Source organism: Microcaecilia unicolor, chromosome 7 (assembly GCF_901765095.1).
Source record: "Microcaecilia unicolor chromosome 7, aMicUni1.1, whole genome shotgun sequence".
Taxonomy (NCBI): Eukaryota; Metazoa; Chordata; class Amphibia; order Gymnophiona; family Siphonopidae; genus Microcaecilia; species Microcaecilia unicolor.
This window is the reverse complement of record NC_044037.1, coordinates 31,103,812-31,126,159: the sequence shown is the minus strand read 5'-3', so window position 1 is coordinate 31,126,159 and position 22,348 is coordinate 31,103,812. Positions and strand designations below refer to the sequence as shown.

Genomic DNA, 22,348 nt, shown 5'->3' with positions numbered 1-22,348 from the left:
TTTTATTGCTGAAAATGGACGTGCGGTAAAATGAAAATTGCCGTGTGTCCATTTTATTTATTTATTTAGCACATTTATACCCCACTTTTTCCCACATTGTGCAGACTCAAAGTGGCTTACACTGTACTGATTAGGCTATCGCCAGACCAGTGGATATACAATTTCAATTAAATTAGAGAAGATAAAAGAAACAGAGTAAAAAGAAAATAGGGAACGGGTAAAAGAGACTAAAATGGTCCATGAAATGATGTTAAGAAGGACTTCAGGTTACAAGTTGAATCCTTCAAGTAGCCTGAACCTGTTTAGGCTGGAAAAGATGGAAATTTACCAGACAGACCAAGTTGACCCTGCAAGGTGGAAATGGAGTTGAAAGCCGTTCCTTTAACCGTCCATTCCAACTCCCAAGACATCTGGCGCTATGACCTTCACACTCGCTGAAATCTTCAACGAAGAACAGATGATTAAAAGGTGGAAGTTGACAAACAGTGAAATCAGGCCGTGGTCGCAGTTGTAAATGGCAAGACGGCAGGAGACGAGGCACCCAACCATAAGACACACTCTCCAGAAGGTCCCAACGGCGCCGCCGCAACGTCCAACGGCCAGCAAGCAATTGAGTTGCAGGCCGACATTGGGGGGAGACCCGCAGCACAGAAGAAGCCATCGGCCTGGAGGAACAGATGGATGCCCGCAGTCGGTGGGCCAAACAAGCCCCCTATAACGGTGTGGACTCTGCTGGGTGGACCAGAGCCAAACCGCGCCCACCTGCAACCGCCACCACCCCTGACGCAATCTTGGGTCTGAGACCTTACTGCAAATCATTGACCTAGCGGTAAGGTCTCACGCGGTAATTGGGCGGTCTACATATGTCAAATTCTACATGACACGTGTAGCTGCCGCGCATCAGAAAATAAAAAATAGTTTTCAGGCGAACGTAGCGGATGCACGCCAAAATTGAATTTACCACAAGGGCCACACAGTAACTGGCTGGTAACTCCAATTTGGTGCATGTTGGCCGTGCGTAGGCGCCTACACGGCTTAGTAAAAGGGCCCCAGAGAATACCAATAAATCAAATGCAACAATTAAAAAAATATATATATTAATCAAATATCATAACAATTAACCACATCAGCGTTGTATATCTTTTTTCCTCTGCAAACAAGAGCACAAGAAACCAGTGTTCAAACCACACCGCTCTATATTTCACATGTGCTAAAGGCTTAAAAGTACACACCTAAAATGTGACATAATGGTACGTGTCCCTTTCCTCCATGTCCAGACTCAAGCATCTCTGTTTGGGGATCTTGGTGGAAATAGCCATGGTGAAGTGTCACTCAGCAGGTTAGCAGTGAATGTGTGGGCGAGCGGGAGAAGAGGATATGCAGTGAGATAGTATATGTGAGGTGTGTGTGTGTGTATATGTGTTAGTGGTGTGGTGTATGTATTTATCTCTGTGTGGAGAATTTAGCTGTATTTCTATGGGGGTGTGTGGGGACTGAATGTGTGTTTACTTGTATTGGGCAGAATGGGGAGTGTGTGTCAAGGGATTGGGAAGGGTGGTATGAGGCTATGGGTTCAGCAACTGAATATGTATGTGTATATGTCTAGAGAAGTGGTTCTTAACCAGTGTGTTCCCAAGAGATGGGAGGTGTGTCACAATAAATTTGGCATAGACAGTATGCTTATATTTCCTTTACAACCATCACTGCCTGCAAGGTGGATGAGCAACTTAGTAATGTGTACAGTTTTTTTTAATTTCTTGAAGGAATAAGTTCCATTGCTGCACATTACACCTATTAGATGACACATCGTAATTGACCCCTTATGCAGACGCTGTGCGCAGAAACACGGCCCATGTTGGGTCATCATTGGAAGATTGTTTCTCAGGTTTAACCATTAAAGACACTATATCCCAATTTTGAAGGCTCTTGGTGAATCTTTTTGTTCTTTGGACTTCACTTTGTACTTTGGACCCTCTCTGTGTATGTTTGAAGACCATTTTGATATAGTAACATAGGTTTTTGTGCTGCTTCACAGTATCTGGCAGTGGAGGGATTTTGTGTTGCTATTACTGAGGTCACACCAGAATTTGAATATATGTTTTGTTATATGACAAATGAGAAATCTGATATTGATGCATTGCATACAGCTTTTTGATATGGGGCGAGCAAATTCATACTAAACATAATTACACAATGAAATATTTAGGTGTGCTTTGTTCAGCTGTGAATTTTAGTGTTTGGTGTGTCAAATATAAGAACATTGTCTGTCAGGTGTGTCAAAACAGAAGAAAGGTTGAGAATCACTTGTCTAGAACATACATTTGGGTTGGACATGCCAAAACCAGGTATAACCTGGGGCTTGTGGCCCCAAACTTGGATACTAGACATTATGGAGGAGATTCTATATATGGCACCTAAAAAAATGGCGCTGAAATCAGTACCAACTAAGCGTATTCGATCATCGGCACCTAGATTTAGGCGCTGATTATAGAATATGCTTAGTTGGTATTTCAGCGCCAATATCTCCGCGCATCCATTTATACCAATGAAAACCTGGTGTAAATCTCAGCGCATAGATTTAGGCGCACTGGACCATATTCTATAACTAGGTGCCTAAATTTTGGAACACCCATAAAACACCCATTTCCCACCCAGAACCTTGTCCCTTTTTGCCTCTGAGCATTAGAAGTTCGGCGCACATTGTTATAGATCAGTGCCAATTAGTGTTCCTAATTATTGCTTGTTAAGTGCTGTCATCAGCGCTCATTAGCTTATTAAGCCAATTATATGCGGTGTTATAGAATCTATGCCGATTTTGTCACATAAATGGACTTGGGGAAAATCCACTATTTCTGGGATAAGCAGTATAAAATGTTTTGTACATATTTGGGATCTTGCCGGGTATTTGTGACCTGGCTTGGCCACTTTTGGAAACAGGATGCTGGGCTCCATGGAGCTTTGGTCTTTCCCAGTATGGCAATACTTATGTACTTATGTAAGTGCACTATATAGAATCTGGGGGTATCTATGCCTACACATCTAGAATAGCTTCATAAGTATATGCCTAGATTAAGCGTGCACTTTCAGATGCCCACACTACATATGTGTCTAATCTATATGTATACTCTGGGAAAATTAGCGGACCAAACTGGTTTGTGCATGTCTCTCTGTTTACCAATGTGTTATCAAAATGTTCCATTCAAACACAAATAACAAGAGTCAGGGATTTCAGAGTTAAGCTCACCCATTACCCTACATCTATTCCCATCCATGCTCTTATTACGCGATAACCCATTTTCTGTTCTATCAACTCATTATACTAAGTACCGGGGCAGAAGTGCATTGGGAGAAGCTGTCTGAAAAAGTTGCAACATTTTCGAAAAAATTTGGCTGGTTAACTTTGCTTTCTGTCTCTTAAATCTTGGCTGCTTAAAGAACAAAACAATTTGTCTTATCTGTCTTTGGTTGGATGTGGTCTTCTAAAAACTGCTTTAAGTCTGTTTTTTTTACCAGTTGCTCTTTTCGAAATTGTCTAACAGTCTACAGAGATTTATTTTTTTTTGTTGCTTTCTTAAATATTTCTAGCTTTTCTGTGTGTGAGTAGTCAGAGGCCCCAATATCTACTTTTATTACTAAAATACCTTTAAAGTTTGGCCTGTATTTGTTAATAGGGCTGGGCTCAGGGAGTTCACAGCTGCTCCAAAAGGCTCTCTGCTGTGAAATTCAAATATATAGCTTATTACTATTTTGCATACATATTTTTGAGGGTTTGAGCAGATTTTTTTTCCACTTACAATCCCTTCCACCCTTCTCCTCACCTACCCACCCCTTAGCTTGCTTTTCCTATATAGTCTTCTCATTACACATAATCAGTATTCTTTAATCAAGAGACAATCATGCAATATTGCTGATTGGTATTCATTAGCATAGTACAGTTCTTTTTACTCATTCCAACCAAACAACATGACTTTTATTCAATGCAATCACAGTGATGTATTAGTCCTAAGGCGTTACCACCTGGAGTCCTAGAGCTTGCCCTATCTGTCTCCAACTCTCTGCTGTGAAAGAGCAGTTCATTCAACTCAAACAAGAACTGATTGCAGTTGAAGGAGCTACCAGGACTACTTAGCACCCAGGTAATTTACCCCCATGGCCATAGTAGGCTCAAGTAGATTATGACCTCTTATAAGGAGGCATCCACCCTTCTAGTTATTGCCCCTATAAAATTTGCTGCATTGGAGCATTAAGATGCTAAAGTAATAAGAAAAAAGGTGGGGTCAGGAACAGAGAGAGTAACTTAATATAAAAGACATCCTCAAAACACTGACAAAACATCTTAAATCAGAAAGTTCTTGCTGCTAGGGGACTTCATTATCAGAGGCATTAACTTGGGAGCAAAGACCATGGGTCTCAATAAAGGATCCTTGGCCAGTAGGAATGCAAATGAAATAATGAGTTAGATCAGAAAAGAGAATACGAATTCTAAAGTTCAAAAAGCAATACAGCGAAACACGTGCCGTGTTGGAACAGAGCGCCCCTTTGCCGACTGGATTAAAGCTTTCGAGTTAACGATGAGTATAAATAGTTAAAAATAGTATTTGCAAGATATAAGCATACATTGAACAGTTTCATATAATAACGGGAAGGAGGTGGTCACGGAACCAATGAAGATTTAAGTATATAAGACATTGTTTATGAGTGCATTGAGCACAGCACATTACCACTGAGGTTCATCGACCAGTTCTATGCCAGTGCTATCTGGAATTTGGGGAACTTTATAAAGTGTTTATCGTTTTCCTTGAAAGTCACTGTTATAATACTCCAGAACGTAAAAAACAGAGCCTGAGTCTTTTTGGTTATTCCATACGTGTAAGCTGCATTATTCAGCAGCTAAAGGGATACATTTTACATCTAGCTGGTGACCTTCCACTTATACTGGTATATGCAATGGTGTTGTCTAAGTGGCTAAAACCAGTGAATATATGTATAATTTGAAACTGTCTGCCTGTTCTGCTGAATGCTGGTCTCCTAGTGTTTAGGGCAACAGCTTGCACATTTTTCTTTCTGCTGGGAAATTTTTTTTCTCTCTTTCCTATATATCAGGAAATTAAATCCTTGGGCAACAGATGCACCACTTCAGGACCGTGCAATTAAAACCAACTGGCTGGCTCTTTGTCTTTTATTTCTCTAGTCCTCAAATCTGACCTGGTACTTATTTGGCTGATGTCTTTAAAATAATCATTTATTTAGCTTATTATACTCTCTACCTTTCCTCCTATGTCTAAAATAAGGCATTATCCATTGGCTATGATTTCGAAACGCTTCAGCTTATTAGTAAAAGTATATTTAAAGCAAATGGAATTTTATTTTGAAGGATAAATATCTCTTATGATCCGATGGCATAATCATACTTCCTTAAAATTAACATTTCTTTCCCTGCCAGTGCATCAATCGGGCAGAATATTGTAACCTTCAAGTTTAATTAACTCTCCTTCTTCTGCTCAGGAAAAAAAATGAAACCACTTCATAATATTGAAGAAAGGATTTAAAGAAAAGCAAATGATATTACATTTCTGAATGTTCTCAAATGAGAATTGACATTTACACAGTTCCAGTGGGTACATTGTAGGCCAGTCCTGTATTTCTGACAACCCCCATTCTGATGCATTGTGGAGGACCTACAGCACTGATTTCACTGGGTGGAATTGAGGACTGTAATTATCACACTTTTTTTTAGAAATGGAAGTTCAAAACCAGAACTACTAGCCTACTGGAATTGGGTAAGTTGGCAGCTGGGATGTTTGAATATTGAAGGCCCATGCATTTTATAAAAACTCCTAGGGCCCAATATTTAAATATTCTCCGTGGTTAAGTGAGTATAATCAATGGTGCTAAGCCACCTAGATTACTGCAATGCCATCTATGCAGGATGCAAAGAACAAATCCTTAAGAAGCTTCAGACTGCCCAAAATATTTGGAAAAACGAAATACGAAAGTGCTAAACCCCTAAGAGAAAAAACTTCACTGGCTCTCACTAAAAGAACGAATTGTGTTCAAAGTTTGCACCCTGGTCTACAAAATCGTTCATGGTGAAGCCCCGATCTATATGTCAGACCTCATAGACCAACTAGGAACACAAACAGATCAGCCCGTATATACCTGAATCTCCATTACCCCAGCTGCAAAGGCCTGAAATATGTCTACATATGCACCTAGCTTCTCCTACATATCTACGCAACTTTGGAATGCACTACCAAAGACCATAAAAACGATAGATGACCTAACAATCTTCCGAAAACTGCTGAAAACCGACCTATTCGAGAAGGCATACCACAACGTTCCATCCTAACCACAGACTGTAAATGAACTAGGCAAAACCGCATCCCACACTTGACTGATAACCAAATGGCTACTAATGAAAATTACGTAATACGCACTATCACTTTATTCCTTGGGACACAAATGAACTCTCTATAGTTGACTATCCAACCTATGCTATAATTAACTCTATCACTCAAGAACCTCTATGCAATACCTTATTGTATCATATTTTATCATGTATGCACCTTACTGTAATATCATTTGTAATTCTCGACCCGGAAATGGCGTTCGCCATTACGGCATAATGTAAGCCACATTGAGCCTGCAAATAGGTGGGAAAATGTGGGATACAAATGCAACAAATAAATAAATAAATATTCAATGGCACTTCAGTATAGTACTGCTGAATATCCCTGCTAACCAGCATGTCCCTAATTGGCTGGGTCAGTGATTGGCCGGTGGCAGAGCTAGGGCAGAGCGGCGACCTATCTGGTTGGTGGCCATATTCAGTCTGCTAACTGGCTAGGTAATCACATAAAGTTAGGATAGCAAAAAGTCTGTCTTAATTTTACGTGGTGCAATTAACTAGGCACTGGTTTGAATATTGCCTCGTGCCCGGTTTACTTCTGGGTAGCAGCAGATGCTTTTCTTGCACATCTTAATTGATTGGCAAGCCAATCAGCACTGGTACTTCATAACCAATCAGTGGCACTAATTGACTTTAATTAGAATGTACGCACACAACTTTCTAGGCATATTCTATAACACGTTGCACGTAAATTCTAATGTGCATAGTCAAAAAGGGACCGTGGCCATAGGCATGGAATAGGTGGGTTGTGGGCATGTCAAAAAAACTATGCGCACTATTATGGAATACAGCCGATCTGCGCCTTACTTAGGTGCAGGTATTTAGGCCTGGTTTTAGGTGGCCTAAATGGGTGCGCCTAAATTTTAGGTGCAAGAACGACGTGTGAGCGTATTCTATAAACTACGCCTAACTTCAGGCATAGAATTTTTAAGGCACCACATATAGAATTTCCCCCATGATGCTAATTTTTAGGCGCTAATCCCCAGATTCCATATACAGTGCGCAAATTTAGGCAGTGATACAAGATGCGTGGTGCAACTTAATTGGATCACAAGCCATTAAAGAGCAACAATTGGAGGCTAATAACCAACTGTTGATGTTAATCGGCAATATCTGTTACACATCTGGCTGCATGATATTTTATAACACTGAGCGTCCAAATCTCATAGTGCTCAACCCAAAAGGGGTCGGGTCAATGGAGGGTTAAGTGGCTTGTCCAGAGTCACAAGGAGCTGCCGTGAGAATCAAACCCAGTTCCCCAGGATCAAAGGCCACTGCACTAACCACTAGGCTACTTGTCCACTAGCGACATTCCATGTAGAATCTTCAAATAGTAGCAACATTCCAGAACCTCAAATAGTAGCAACAGCAACATTCCATGTAGAATCTCAAATAGTAGCAACATTCCATGTAGAATCTCAAATAGGGAAAAGGAAATGGGACTTGATATACCGCCTTTCTGAGATGTTTGCAACTACATTCAAAGCGGTTTACATATATTCAGGTACTTATTTTGTACCAGGGGCAATGGAGGGTTAAGTGGCTTGTCCAGAGTTACAAGGAGCTGCCGTGAGAATCAAACCCAGTTCCCCAGGATCAAAGGCCACTGCACTAATCACTAGGCTACTCCTCCACTAGCGACATTCCATGTAGAATCTTCAAATAGTAGCAACAGAACCTCAAATAGCAGCAACATTCCAGAACCTCAAATAGTAGCAACAGCAACATTCTAAGAATCTCAAATAGTAGCAACAGAATCTCAATAGTAGCAACATTCCATCTAGAATCTCCAATAGTAGCAACATTCCATGTAGAATCTCAAATACGGAAAGGGAAATGGGACCTGATATACCACCTTTCTGAGGTTTTTGCAACTACATTCAAAGCGGTTGACATATATTCAGGTACTTATTTTGTACCAGGGGGCAATGGAGGGTTAAGTGACTTGCCCAGAGTCACAAGGAGCTGTAGTGGGAATCGAACCCAGCTCCCCAGGATCAAAGTCCACTGCACTAACCACTTGGCTACTCCTTGACATTTGCACTTGTGCATATGCCGTTATTCCAATCATTTACCTGTGTAATTGGCATGTGAATGTTAGTGCCCACTTTGTAGAATCACCCCTGTAATGCTGTTCTGAAATACACCCAGACGGTCTCCAGAACACACCTGCTTGAAATCTGTTCCGCAGCATATATACACGAGGACTGCCGTTTCTAGAATCCCACCACAGCTCTTTTGAAATAGAGGGAGGGGAATTTTATAAAAGACCATTTGTGTAGGTAACACACTTGTACCTGTCACTACCTGTAAAAATGTCTCAGAAAATTACCCTCCCTTTGATTACAATGATGCCATATAAAAATGTTATTTTAAAGTTAAAACTGACAGATATGACTGGTTACTGTGTATTTATCTCACCTGGGGACCCTCCATAAGCAATTATTTTGTTCTCTACTTTCTTATTTGGAAAGAATGTAATAACTTATTTGTGGAAGAAAGACTAAAATGCAGTGGTAGACAGCTGTATTGGGTGGTTTATTAACCCTGCAGAGTTTTCAGCAATGGCATAAGCACCGCAACTCGGGATAAACACCGTAAGTCATGCAATCAGAATTGGGGACTGCTCCACCCCAGCCTTCATGTAAATGATGTGGTTTCCATGGAACATCACAATTGAAACTCACAGCACAGACATAGCTGGAAGCAGAGAATGACATGGGGAAAAAGTTTGTCATCCCCCCCCTCCCCGTGGGTTCTGTCTCTGTTCCCACAGGCCCTATCTGCATCCCCGTCCCGTCCCTGCAGGCCCTATCTCCATCCCTGCCCCTTCCCAGCAGGTTCTGTCTCCGTCCCAACCCGGTAGGCTCTGTCCTCATCTGCAAAAGCCTCGAACATTTATGATGTTATATTTAAATCTTTTTATTAAAGTATAAAAAGGAAGAATATATTGTGTCTATAAATCACAAATACAAAACAATAATAACAACAATCAACTATAATAACCCCTCCCCCACCATCACCCTCTACCCTTCCAACCCCAACAATAGCTGACATCTACTACCCCAAGGAATTCTAATCCACCCTGTTAAAATGTCCAGGTGTACAAAATACAACCCGCTCTATATGCCCCAGCGGGGAAGAAATATGTCTTATGATTTTTTTAAATCTAAGGATGAATAAGTCATCAACAATCTCAGGATTCAGTCTAAACTCTCCTGTCTTCCACAGTCCTTCCTGCAAAAGAAGATGTACTGATAGCAGGAATATACAGGATTCCCCCATAAAATTTTGCTAGTTGTGGGTAGCATGTTTGCTTGTTTTTCCAAAAAAAAAAAAAAAAAATCAAAATATCGTCATCTGCATCACTCAAACATAAATAACAGTCCAGTTCATCAACAGGATTCCAAGTAGAAAAATGACACGGGGACAACGTTTGTCCCTGTCCCCATGGGCTCTGTCCCCATCCCCACAGGATCTGTTCCCGTCCCCATGGGTTCTGTCCCCGCCCCGCCCCCGTCCCTGTGGTTACTGTGGGTCCCTGTCCCCGTGTCATTCTCTAGCTAGAAGATGTCAGATTATTGGAAGCACTTACCCCCAGTGGGGATCAGATCTCTATCAGGAATGAAGAGTTTATATCCATAATGCTTTTCCAGAACATCAGGGAGGATTTCAAGTGCAAACAGTTCCTCTTCCTTGCTTTCACAATCTAATGAATCTGGATCCACTTTGGTGTAGGAGAGATAGGCATCATATTCCTTGTGGTCTTAAAAAAAAACAAGAGAGAGAGAGAGAGAGAGAGAGAGAGAGAGTTAATATCAACGACAGGCCTGTTAAGCTTCATGGAAAGAGACATCAGAGAACTCAAGGTAGGGAGAAAGGAAATAATGTTTCTCTTTGTGAAAATGATATTTCAAGAGTGTACAGCAAAAAGTAAGATGTAGCATACCAGATGTTTAATTATATAAGTTAAATACCAAACGCAATTCTGGGTATCCAACAAAAATCGGTTTCAAATTTCAAAATTAGCAAACTATAACAGAAACCCTAATTGGAACTTTAAAGTATTAGAAATATTCTCATTTACTCATATTGTATAAATAATTACTTTTTGTAAAAAGCTCAATAAAATTGTATAAATATTTATTTGTTGTGCTCAGTTTTTTTGGTGTATTGCTGTGGACTAAAAATCCAAGCTTTGCAGGGACACCACATTTACATCATAGCATATCCTACCTCCATCCAGATCACAATATTTAATTAATGGACAATATCCAGAAAATGATGTTAAAAAACTAATGTTCAAAAAATATATATTGAATAACAGCTACTTAGCTTAGGTAGAGATTGTGCAGAACCAAAGATCTTCTTCCTGCAAAGTTCTTGTCCACTGCAATACTTTTTGCAAAAAAATCACTCCGTGCAAGACATGAGATCAAAAGAATCACTGTTCATAGATTTTAGTTCCCTACATGGGCCATGTTTCGCCAGACTAGTGGCGTCTTCAGGGGAACTGATTTTTCAGCAAAACCAGGGAGGAACAACACCCTGTCCGGTTCTACCTAAGCTAAGTAGCTGTTATTCAATATATGTTTTTTGAACCCAGGGTGGATGGGTGATGCCTGCTGCTAGAGCAGTCAATGCAAAGACAGCGGGAGCCGTTTCCTGCACCGCTGCATGAAGAAAACTTGCGTGTCTAGGAAGGTTGATGAGGAGGGCCAGAAGTTCCCAGAACAGGTTTACCGCTGATTGTTCACCATCCGGGACCCAGACAGAGAGTGCAGGTGTCCTAGCTCCCAAGTCCCGATCCACCAATTGACTGCTCCTAGCAGGTGCGTAGCCAGACTTCGGCGGGAGGGGTCCAGAGCCCGAGGTGAGGGGGCACATTTTAGCCCCCCTGCCATTGCAGACTTTGTCCCTCCCTGCCGCCGACCCTCTCTACCCCCCCTGCCGCCACCAACCCGCCGTTGCCTACCTTTGCTGGCAGGGACCACAACCCCCGCCAGCCGAGGTCCTCTTATTCTCGCAAAAGGCTTCCTTCTGTTTCTGACGTCCTGCACGTACAACGTGCAGGACGTCAGAAACAGAAGGAAGCCTTTTGCGAGAAGAAGAGAACCTCGGCTGGCGGGGGTTGGGGTCCCCTGCCAGCAAAGGGAGGCGATGGCAGGTTGGCGGCGGGAGAGGGGGTCGGGCGGGTCATCGGCAGGGGGGTCCAGGGCCAAATCTACGGGGGCCCAGGCCCCCCAGGCCCCACGTAGCTGTGCCACTGGCTCCTACGCTCCCGCTCCCGACTATCACAGGAAACCCCAGGTGACAGCTGATCAAGCTGGGGTCTGGGGGGGGGGAGGGGGATCAGTTCAGGAGGGTTTAAGTGTGAGGACTCAGGGACTGAGGATGAAATGAAGTGAAGAATCAGACTAGGGTGGACACAGGTAGGATAGGGATGGAAACTGGAACTGGATGGGTAGGGAGTGGTATATGGGGGGGGGGGGTTGCTAGGAGGGCATGATGAATGGGTGCATACTGCTTTGAAATGGAGCTATGGATGTAAAATGGGCTGCTGAAAAGATCAGTGGTGGTCTTAAGGGTCTGTAAGATCATGGAAGGGGTGAGAGCTGATGGAAAGGAAGTCTGGGAAGGAAGTAAGACAAAACTAAAGGACAGGGGGCTAGGGAGAGGAAATGAGGTACTAGGGAGGGAAAGTATAGTTGGGTAAGGTAAAGTGAGTAAAGACTGGAAATGGGTGGAAAGAGATTGACCAACCATGGAAGTAGTGGAAAAAGTGTAAGTAAGTGAGATGGGGATGAAGACTGAAGGGCGTAGAGACAAGAAACAAGATATATAAAAAAAAAATCAATGCCCATGTAGGTGTAAGAAAGGAAGATGATAAGAAAAAAAGACAAGAAATAATAAATGGACAAGAGACCCCGGAGAAGGAGGTAGAAGACTGAGGAAACCAAAATGGGACCAATTTTCAGTTCTGTTTAAAATATTGTAAATGTACAATCAACTTCTAGGAGGCCAAATATATTTTTGTGAACCTGTTCTATTTTGCTGCTCAAGCTATGTCCTGTTCAGGTTGTTGCTGCAGATGCAAAATAAGTTAATATCCTTGATTTGCATTAGTGTATATTGGTGTTGTTTCTGCCTGGCTCCAGTTGCAGCAGTGCTTAGAGGGGAGCCCAGTTGGGGTTTCTCTGGTGGTAGTGGACTTGGGGGACAGCCTGCCCCTGGGCTGATGATGCCATTGTGTATACTGGCTCTGCTTAGAGCAACCAAAGTGGGGTGAGATCAAAAGGGATCACACCCCTTTGGTGCCACTTTAGGAGAACTTGGGGGTTTTGCTGCTTATTTGAATCTGGACTTTATTATGGGGCAAAAGAAGAATAAACCAAGAGTTTCTTTAGAGACTTCAGCGGCAGCAGTAGGCCCTGTGGATAACCATGTGACTCAACTTACACCTGTGAGTGGGAAAGACCAGGATTCAGCTGAGTTGTCCTCCTCAGCATCTGAGGCTTCTTTAGAAACATAGAAAATGATGGCAGATAACAGTCATGTGGCCTATCCAGTCTGCCTATCCATATCATCCACTATCTCTTCCTCCCCCTAAGATATTCCACATGCCTGTCCCATGCTTTTGTAACCCAGTGTTATATTTGAACCCTGTGTGGGAGGAATCCAGCCTAGAAATAATCATGAGTCCATCTCACACTGGAGAATGTCTTGATACGTGGAGTCTCAGTGTGGGGTGGAGCTGATGAATTACTATTTAAGGAAGGGGAATGCTGTGAAACTTGTCCTTGGTTGACTGTATCCAACAAGTCCTTAACCCCAACCAAGTGACCCGTTGAAGCTAAAGAGGGGTACCTGCTAAGAAACCTTGAATGAGGAGCAGGATTAAAACTTTTGCTGTTAATCTCCTGAACTGTATAGAGAAGCCGACATGCGGGTTGGGGATTGGGGAGTCTCGCCGCAAACAGGGTTTAGGGGTAGGACGCTGTCTGCATATGGCTGGTGATTCCTTTCAGGGTGAAACCCTGAAAGGCTTGGACAGTGAGTGCTGGATCCAATTCTCTTTTGGTGATGGTGATGCAATGGAGGAGTTGATTATGAAGTGCCAACTGGTTGCAGGTCATGCAAAAAGGGTTGTATATGAGAGCATAACCCAATAAGGAAAGACTAATTTTTCTTGTGACTTTATAAGATCAAATATGATTACCATCAAAGTCGTGTGCTGAGGATTCTTATGACCATTGTTACTGAGTTCCACTTGTTCAATAAAGTTCAGTTATTTTCTTTGACAGTCCTGGCTACTGTGTGGTTCCTGCATCTGACCTGGAAGGACCCTGATGTGAGTAACGCACACCCAGTCTCCTGAACCCCCAAGATTTAGCTCAAGGAGTTCAACTCTTGGGCGTGAACCCCGCTTCTGGTTGAGATGAGCGGGTTATGCTTTCTGGAATTCAGATACAGTCCTCCTCTCCACCACCTCCACTGGAAGGTTGTTCCACACATCCACCACTCTTTCCATAAAGAATTATTTCCTTAGATTAATTTTGCATCTAACCCCCTTCAACTTCATCTTTGAGCCCCATAACTTGGAGACCAACCCCTCCTCCATGTTCAAGTGGACAGTTTCAGGGATAGCTATTGAACTCCAATGAGTTGAGTATTGGAGATTCTCCAGTTTTGTATTCAGCTGTCTCTACGCCTCTACCTCCAGTGCTGCTCCCTAGGGCAACTTGTTTGCTGACTGAAAAATGAATTTTGTGGTAGGGGAATCTGGGAAGCCTTCTGGTGAGATTTCATCAAGTAATATTAACTGGGTGCATGCAATAATGCATGCCTTAGATGAGTAAGTGCCGAGAAAATTGACACGTAAGTACACGTGTTATTCTCAGTGCTTTTTTTGTAGAAAAAAAGGTGCCGGTACTCATTATGAGTGGGGTCACCACATATGGCCCCACCCCTATGAAATGGATATAACAAAAGAGAGGGAACGAAGTACAAACTAAAGTCCAAACAAGTTATTATTCCCCAAGTTTTCTACGTCATCACTGTGACCCCTGACGCAGGTGCTAGTCACCGAAACACGGCCCGTGTCGGGTCTTTTTGTCAAGGCTCATTCATTAAAGAACTGTGTTCCATTTTTAAAGGCCCGTGGTGCTGTTTTTTTTTTTTTTCCCACCCCTATGATAGCCACACCCCTTATACCAGCCCTCTCAGCATCCCGCCCTCGCAGAAAGCAAATGACATCAGAGGAAGGCGGGACGTTGAGATGGCAGGGAAGCGAAGGACGGAGGCGAGCCTGCCTGCTTGCTGCCTTTACAGGTGCCACCCGCCAGTTCTCCGCTGCACCTTCGGTAAATAGAGAGTAGAGTGGAAGTGAGCCTATCTAGTCCACTGTAAGTAAGGAAGACATTTGATTAATCTTTGTTTCCACTCCCCCGCGCAGCTGTCATTGCCGTTCACTCAAAACACAGCAAGCAAACCTGTGAGCTGCTGCATCCATGTTGCCGTTCTTTATTGTTGGTCCATCTGTAACAAGTGGGGGAGCTGCCGGCCCTCAGACAAAAAAAAGGTGCTGGTACGCCGTACCTGTGCGTACCGGCACAAAAAGAAGCACTGGTTATTCTGTAACTGATCACATAAGTGCCATGGGGCCCTTTTACAAAGGAGCAGTAAGCCCATCACGGGCTTACTGTGTGGCAATCCGGAACTATCACCAGCCCAAATCAGGCACTGGTGGTAGTTCCACCCCCAGGATGCGGCATTTCTGGCACTAGTGGAAATATTTGAAAAAATATTTCCGCAGGAGGTTACCTGGTGGTAATCAGGCAGCGCCGCGTGCTGGCCGGTTACCACTGGGTTAGCGTGCAAGCCCTTACCGCCACCTCAATGGGTAGCAGTAAGTGCCTCCCCCCCCCCCCCCGCATGGCCACGCGGTAAGTGCAGTCTTAGCACATGGCCATTTCTTTTTTCAGCCTTTTTACCCACTGTGGTAAAAAGGGCCTCAGCGTGCGGCAAAAACAGCCTCCGACGCTAGTGCAGGGCCCCTTTTACTGCAGCTTAGCTTGTCCTGATATCATTATGCTATGTTTTATCTATTTATCCACTTCTTATACTACATAATTTTCTTATGCACCTTAATTGCAATAATTCTGAAATTCTTACTTCGTTAATATGATTGCCATGATATTCCTATGCACCTTATCTGTTATCTATATTCTGATTTTCTTATTCCATCAATGTGATTGTCATTGTATTATATTGTAAGCTACATTGAGTCTGCAAATAGGTGGGAAAATGTGGGATATAAATGCAGCAAATAAATAAATAAATGCAAGGACAGAGCATGAGAAGGTTTTGGGAGTGTCTACAACTTATGTGCGCGATTTCATAAAATACTGAGCTATGTGTGTTGCATGGCGCATTTAAGTGCACCCATGAACTCTTGCCATTGACTTGGTGTCAATGGTTGGACCTAAATGTAGGTGGCACCAATTTGGTTTTGTACTAATGTTCTGTAACGGTATCTTGGCACACAGGTGTAATTATAGGATTAGGGCTCAGTGCCATGTTGTAGAATTGCCTCCTGATTGCCTGCTGCAGTATGTTTTGACTCTGTACCTCATGGCGCTATTCCATGTAGAAGACTGCGCAGGCTTCTGTTTCTGTGAGTCTGACGTCCTGCATGTACGTGCAGGGCGTCGGACTCACAGAGGCAGAAGCCTGCGCGGCCACATTGGTGATCTGCAAGGGCCGACTTCTACATGGAATGTTGGAATAGCAACATTCCATGTAGAATCTCAAATAGTGGCAACAGTGGAGGAGTGGCCTAGTGGTTAGGGTGGTGGACTTTGGTCCTGGGGAACTGAGGAACTGAGCTCGATTCCCACTTCAGGCACAGGCAGCTCCTTGTGACTCTGGGCAAGTCACTTAACCCTCCATTGCCCCATGTAAGCCGCATTGAGCCTGCCATGAGTGGGAAAGCGCAGGGTACAAATGTAACAAAAATAAAACAGATATTATTGGAGATTCTACATGGAATGTTGCTACCATTGGAGATTCTACATGGAATGTTGCTACTCTAGATTCTACATGGAATATTGCTACTATTGGAGATTCTACATGGACTGTTGCTATTCCACTATGTAGAAGGCTGCGCAGGCTTCTGTTTCTGTGAGTCTGACGTGACGTCAGACTCACAGAAGCAGAAGCCTGCTCGGTCACATTGGTGATCTGCAAGGGCCGACTTCTATATGGAATGTTGCTAGTGTGACTCTGGGCAAGTCACTTAACCCTCCATTGCCCAATGTAAGCCCAATTGAGCCTGCCATGAGTGGGAAAGCGCGGGGTACAAATGTAACAAAAATAAAAATAAAAAATAAATTATAAAACCATCGATACCAGATTACTTCAGCTGCAAGAGGAAGCGGGGACGTTCTATTCTCAGGCTCAGGCAATGCAAGCTACACTTCTTTGGATATGGCGCTTTAAAAATCCGCACAGAAAACATTTCCGCCTAAGCGTATTCTATAAGGTTTAGGCACGGTATATAGAATAAGCTTAGTTGATATCCCAGTGCCTAAAACTATGTGCCTCCATTTACACCAACGAAAAACATGGCTTGAGTCCAGTGACGATTCTAGGTCGGCTGCCACCCGGGGCAGATTGCTGATGTGCACCCCCCCGGGTGCAGCATGACCCCCTCCCCCGGTGCAACAACACCTCCTCCGGTGCATGCCGCTGGAGGGGTGCACAGAGCAGCTACGTGCATGTCGGCTCCGCTGGCTCCCAGTTCCCTCTGCCCCGGAACAGGAAGCAACCTGTTCCGGGGCAGAGGGAACAGGGAACCAGCGGAGCCGACAGACGCGCGGCCGCTCTCTGCACCCCTCCAGCGGCGTGCACCCGGGGCAGACCGCCCCCACCACCCCGCCCTTGGTACGCCGCTGCTTGAATCCCTGCCCGTAGATTTACGTGCACTGGGCCATATTCTATAACTACTTGCGTAAATTTTGGAACACCCATCAAACGCTCATTTTGTCACACATGACCATGCCCCCTTTGAACTGCGCAGATTAGAATTTAGGCTCAGTTCATTACAGAATCCGCTTAGCGAGTTCTGCACCTAAATTCTAATTATTGCCAATGAGTGCTGATTAGCTTGTTAAGCAAATTAAGTTGTGCGTGTTGTTATGGAATATGCTTAGATTTCAGCGCGGAACGCTAGGTACTCTATATAGAATCCGGGGTTTATGTATTAAGGATACCCTGTCACTTCATAAGCAGACAGAGTTTTTAGAAAGTTTTTAGGCCCAAGAACTTGAGCTTCTTAAACTTCCCTTGTTATCTCTTGATTCAGAAATATTTTGCTGAGCTTTTGGAATTGCCCGATTCTGAATCACTTGAAATGTCTAAAGCCTCCTGTTTTTTTTGCTTCTAATAACCCTGTGTCTAATCAGGAAGTTGCCGCTTCTGGTGGAGATAATAATCCATCTGTTTCTAATTTGATCGCCTTTTTAGAAACTTCACAAGTTTTTATTTCTACTAGAGCAACACTTCTTATTTCTTTGGGTTTAGAGTTTGAAAATCAGAGCATTAGCTACCCGGGTTTGTGGGTGTAAATTTCTTCTTATGAAACCTGGGGTTCTAGCGATTGGGGCGTCCTTTTTTTCTACGATACCCAGCTAACGGCCCCTTTTACAAAGCGGCTAAAAAGGAACCACCGCTGGGCTATTGCAGCAGCCCGGAAGTAGTTCCCACCCCCAGCGTGCCATCATATCTGGCGCTATTTATTTAATGCATTTGTATCCCACATTTTCCCACCTATTTGCGGGCTCAGTGTGACTTACATTACAAATGCACTCAGTCTGCAGCCCCTCATTACCTCTCTACCCTCATCTCCCCTTACGTTCCCGCCCGTAACCTCCATTCACAGGATAAATCCCTCCTCTCAGTACCCTTCTCCACCACCACCAACTCCAGGCTCCGCTCATTCTGCCTCGCCTCACCCTATGCTTGGAATAAACTTCCTGAGGCCTTTCGCCAAGCCCCCTCCCTACCCATCTTCAAATCCTTGCTCAAAGCCCACCTCTTCAATGTTGCTTTCGGCACCTAACCTCTATACCTTTCAGAAAATCTAGACTGCCCCTATTTGACTGACTGTACATTTGTCCTTTAGATTGTAAGCTCCTTTGAGCAGGGACTGTCCTTCTATGTTAAATTGTACAGCGCTGCGTAACCCTAGTAGCGCTTTAGAAATGTCAAGTAGTAGTAGTAGTAGTAGTACATTATGCCGTAGTGGCGATTGCCATTCCCAGAAATACAAAGTTCATACATGATAGAGTAAGTTATAGAGTAAGTTAAACAATCAAATATAGAGAGTTCATTTCAGCATGAGAAGTAGAATGGTAGTTCGTAAACGTTCATTTCATATTTTTATTCTGAATTTTTGTGTGCATATAATTTTACACCACCTCTTTTTCATTTATTTTACTAAAAGTAGCTTCTTTTCCTTGCATCTCCTCATCCCTTGCTATTTAGACGACAGGAACTCACATTCCATAAAGCAGAAGAGCAGGCACGACTAAAGACTAGAAAAAAATATTTAAAAAGTACATTTCCAGTTCCAAAAATGTATTCTTTAACCGCATATTTTGCGGAATTCGAAGGAACAGGGAAGTGAAAGAACAGACTGCTTGCTTATTTAACCAGGAATGTGGACCCGGCAGTAATTGGGCAGGTTAGCACGGGAGCCCTTACTGCCACCTCAATGGGTGGCAATCAGAGTTCACCCTGAAATGGCCACGCGGCAAGTGCTTCACTTGCCGCGTGGCCATTTCTTTAAAAAAAAAAGATAGACCTACCTTTTACACACTGCGGTAAAAGGGGGGGGGGGCCTTGGCGCGCATCAAAAACACACGCCAGTGCAGGCCCCCTTTTGCCACAGCTTGGTAAAAGGGGCCCTAAATGTTTATTTACTATTAAAACCAGAAGCGTATTTGTTTTGACCCTGCTTATCTTGAAGCTTTCCTGTTAGATAAACTGACTGGGGTTTGTTATTCTATGATTAAACACTATCCCCCCCCCCCCCCCCTGTTTACAAAGCCAAAGACAATGTTGGCACGGCCTGTTCAAAGTGAATGGCCTGTGTCTGGTGTCTGCTTTACTGCACTGACAGCCACTAGCACGACATTGTAAACAGGAGGATATGGAAGTGAATGTTTTGTTTCCTCTTGTAATTGTAAATACTGGGCATGAAATGTCGGTGGTTCTTCCCTGATGTGATTATTTTGTTCTGTACTTTCTTTTGGAGCTTTCTTGTTTGTATAGTAATTTGTGTATTATTGCTTAAAGTAATAAAAATAAAGTGAAAAAATGTAGTGTATGCGAAATCAATTTAATGCATGTTGACTTATAAATTAATGCGCCTATATAAGTATGAAATTTTTTTTAACATGGATGTGTGAAACAAAGTGATAAAATGACCCCAACATGTTTACTGATAAACCTGAGTTATTAGTAAACAGATCTTATTGCATAAAATGAGGCCTGTGCTAAAATGGCTTGAATTAGTGGTAAATAATATGTCTTAAATGGCAGCCCACATTGATAACTTCTCCCCTTATCTATAACACGGCTTTTTTTTTTTTTACATTTGTACCCTGCGCTTTTTCCCACTCATGGCAGGCAATGGAGGGTTAAGTGACTTGCCCAGAGTCACAAGGAGCTGCCTGTGCTGGGAATCGAACTCAGTTCCTCAGGACCAAAGTCCACCACCCTAACCACTAGGCCACTCCTCCACTGTTGCTACTATTTGAGATTCTACATGGAATGTTGCTATTCCACTAGCAACATTCCATGTAGAAGTCGGCCCTTGCAGATCACCAATGTGGCCGTGCAGGCTTCTACATGGAATGTTGGAATGTTGCTAGTGGAATAGCAACATTCCATGTAGAATCTCCAATAGTATCTATTTTATTTTTGTTACATTTGTACCCCACGCTTTCCCACTCATGGCAGGCTCAATGCGGCTTACATGGGGCAATGGAGGGTTAAGTGACTTGCCCAGAGTCACAAGGAGCTGCCTGTGCTGGGAATCGAACTCAGTTCCTCAGGACCAAAGTCCACCACCCTAACCACTAGGCCACTCCTCCACTGTTGCTACTATTTGAGATTCTACATGGAATGTTGCTATTCCACTAGCAACATTCCATGTAGAAGTCGGCCCTTGCAGATCACCAATGTGGCCGCGCAGGCTTCTGCTTCTGTGAGTCTGACGTCCTGCAAGTACGTGCAGGACGTCAGACTCACAGAAACAGAAGCCTGCGCAGCCTTCTACATGGAATGTTGCTAGTGGAATAGCAACATTCCATGTAGAATTTCCAATAGAAGCAACATTCCATGTAGAATCTCCAATAGTATCTATTTTATTTTTGTTACATTTGTACCCTGCGCTTTCCCACTCATGGTAGGCTCAATGCGGCTTACATGGGGCAATGGAGGGTTAAGTGACTTGCCCAGAGTCACAAGGAGCTGCCTGTGCTGGGAATTGAACTCAGTTCCTCAGTTCCCCAGGACCAAAGTCAACCACCCTAACCACTAGGCCACTCATCCAGGCTTGTGGTGTACACTAGAGAATGACACAGGGAAAAAGTTTGTCCCCGTCCCCGCCCCATGGATTTTGTCTCCGTCCCTGACCCGTTCCTGCAGGCCCTATCTCCGTTCCCGCCCCGTCTCCGCAGGTTCTGTCTCCATCCCCGCCCTATCCCTGTGGGCTCTGTCCTCATCTGCAGAAACCTCGAGCACTTATGATTTTATATTTAAATCTTTTTATTAAAGTATAAAAAGGAACAATATGCTGTGCAACTGTTTAAAAATCACAAATAGAAACCATTAATAACAACATTCAACTATAATAACCCTCCAATCACCAACCTCTACCCTGCCAACCCCAACAATAGCTGACTTCTACGACCCCAAGGAATTCTAATCCACCCTGTTAAAATGTCCAGGGGTACAAAATACAACCCGTTCTGTATGCCCCAGCGGGGAAGAAATATGTCTTATGAAGCACTGTTATGATTTTTTAAATCTGAGGGTCAATAAGTCATCAAAAATCTCAGGATTCAGTCTAACTCTCCCGTCTTCCACAGCCCTTCCTGCAATAGAAGATGTACTGATAGCAGGAATGTACAGGATCCCCCATAAAATTTTGCTAGTTGTGGGTAGCATGTTTGCTTGTTTTTCCAAAAAAATCAAAATATCGTCATCTGCATCACTCAAACATAAATAACAGTCCAGTTCATTAACAGGATTCAAAGTAGAAAAATGACACAGGGACAAAGTTTGTCCCCATCCCCATGGGCTCTGTCCCCATCCCTCCAGGATCTGTCTCTGTCCCCGCTTCGTCCCCATGGGTTCTGTGTCCGCCCCATTCCCGTCCCTGTGGTTACTGTGTGTCCCCGTGTCATTCTCTAGTGTAACCCACTGTTCACTGCAAGCCACATTATGTGATTTAGATAGTAGTAACCTATATTAGGCCTATATATGCCTATATTAGGCATATTTTCAACCTATATTCGGCCTATATATGCCTGAGTGTAACATAGTAGATGACGGCAGAAAAAGACCTGCATGATCCATCCAGTCTGCCCAACAAGATAAACTCATATGTGCTACTTTTTGTGTATACTTTACCTTGATTTGTATCTGCCATTTTCAGGGCACAGACCGTAGAAGTCTTGCCCAGCACTAGCCCCGCCTCCCAACCACCAGCCCCGCCTCCCCCCACCGGCTCTGCCACCAGTGTACACGCATTTACATGATTTGCATCTCATTATATGTACTAGCGGGTAAGCTAATTTTTTTGTTAGGGCCCCTCAACCAGTGTTAGAGCCCTTTAAAACAATTCAAGAGACAAATAAGGTGGATTTG

At 43.5% G+C, this 22,348-nt stretch overlaps 1 protein-coding gene across 1 annotated transcript in view; it reads right to left on the bottom strand.

Moving 5' to 3' along the window:
• The window catches only part of IL1RAPL2 (interleukin 1 receptor accessory protein like 2), a 1,135,323-nt gene that overhangs the window by 9,305 nt on the left and 1,103,670 nt on the right, over positions 1-22,348 (bottom strand). The window contains exon 10 of the mRNA XM_030209898.1: positions 10,005-10,175. Within this exon, the coding sequence (XP_030065758.1) occupies positions 10,005-10,175 (171 nt within the window). The remainder of the gene's footprint in view (positions 1-10,004; positions 10,176-22,348) is intronic.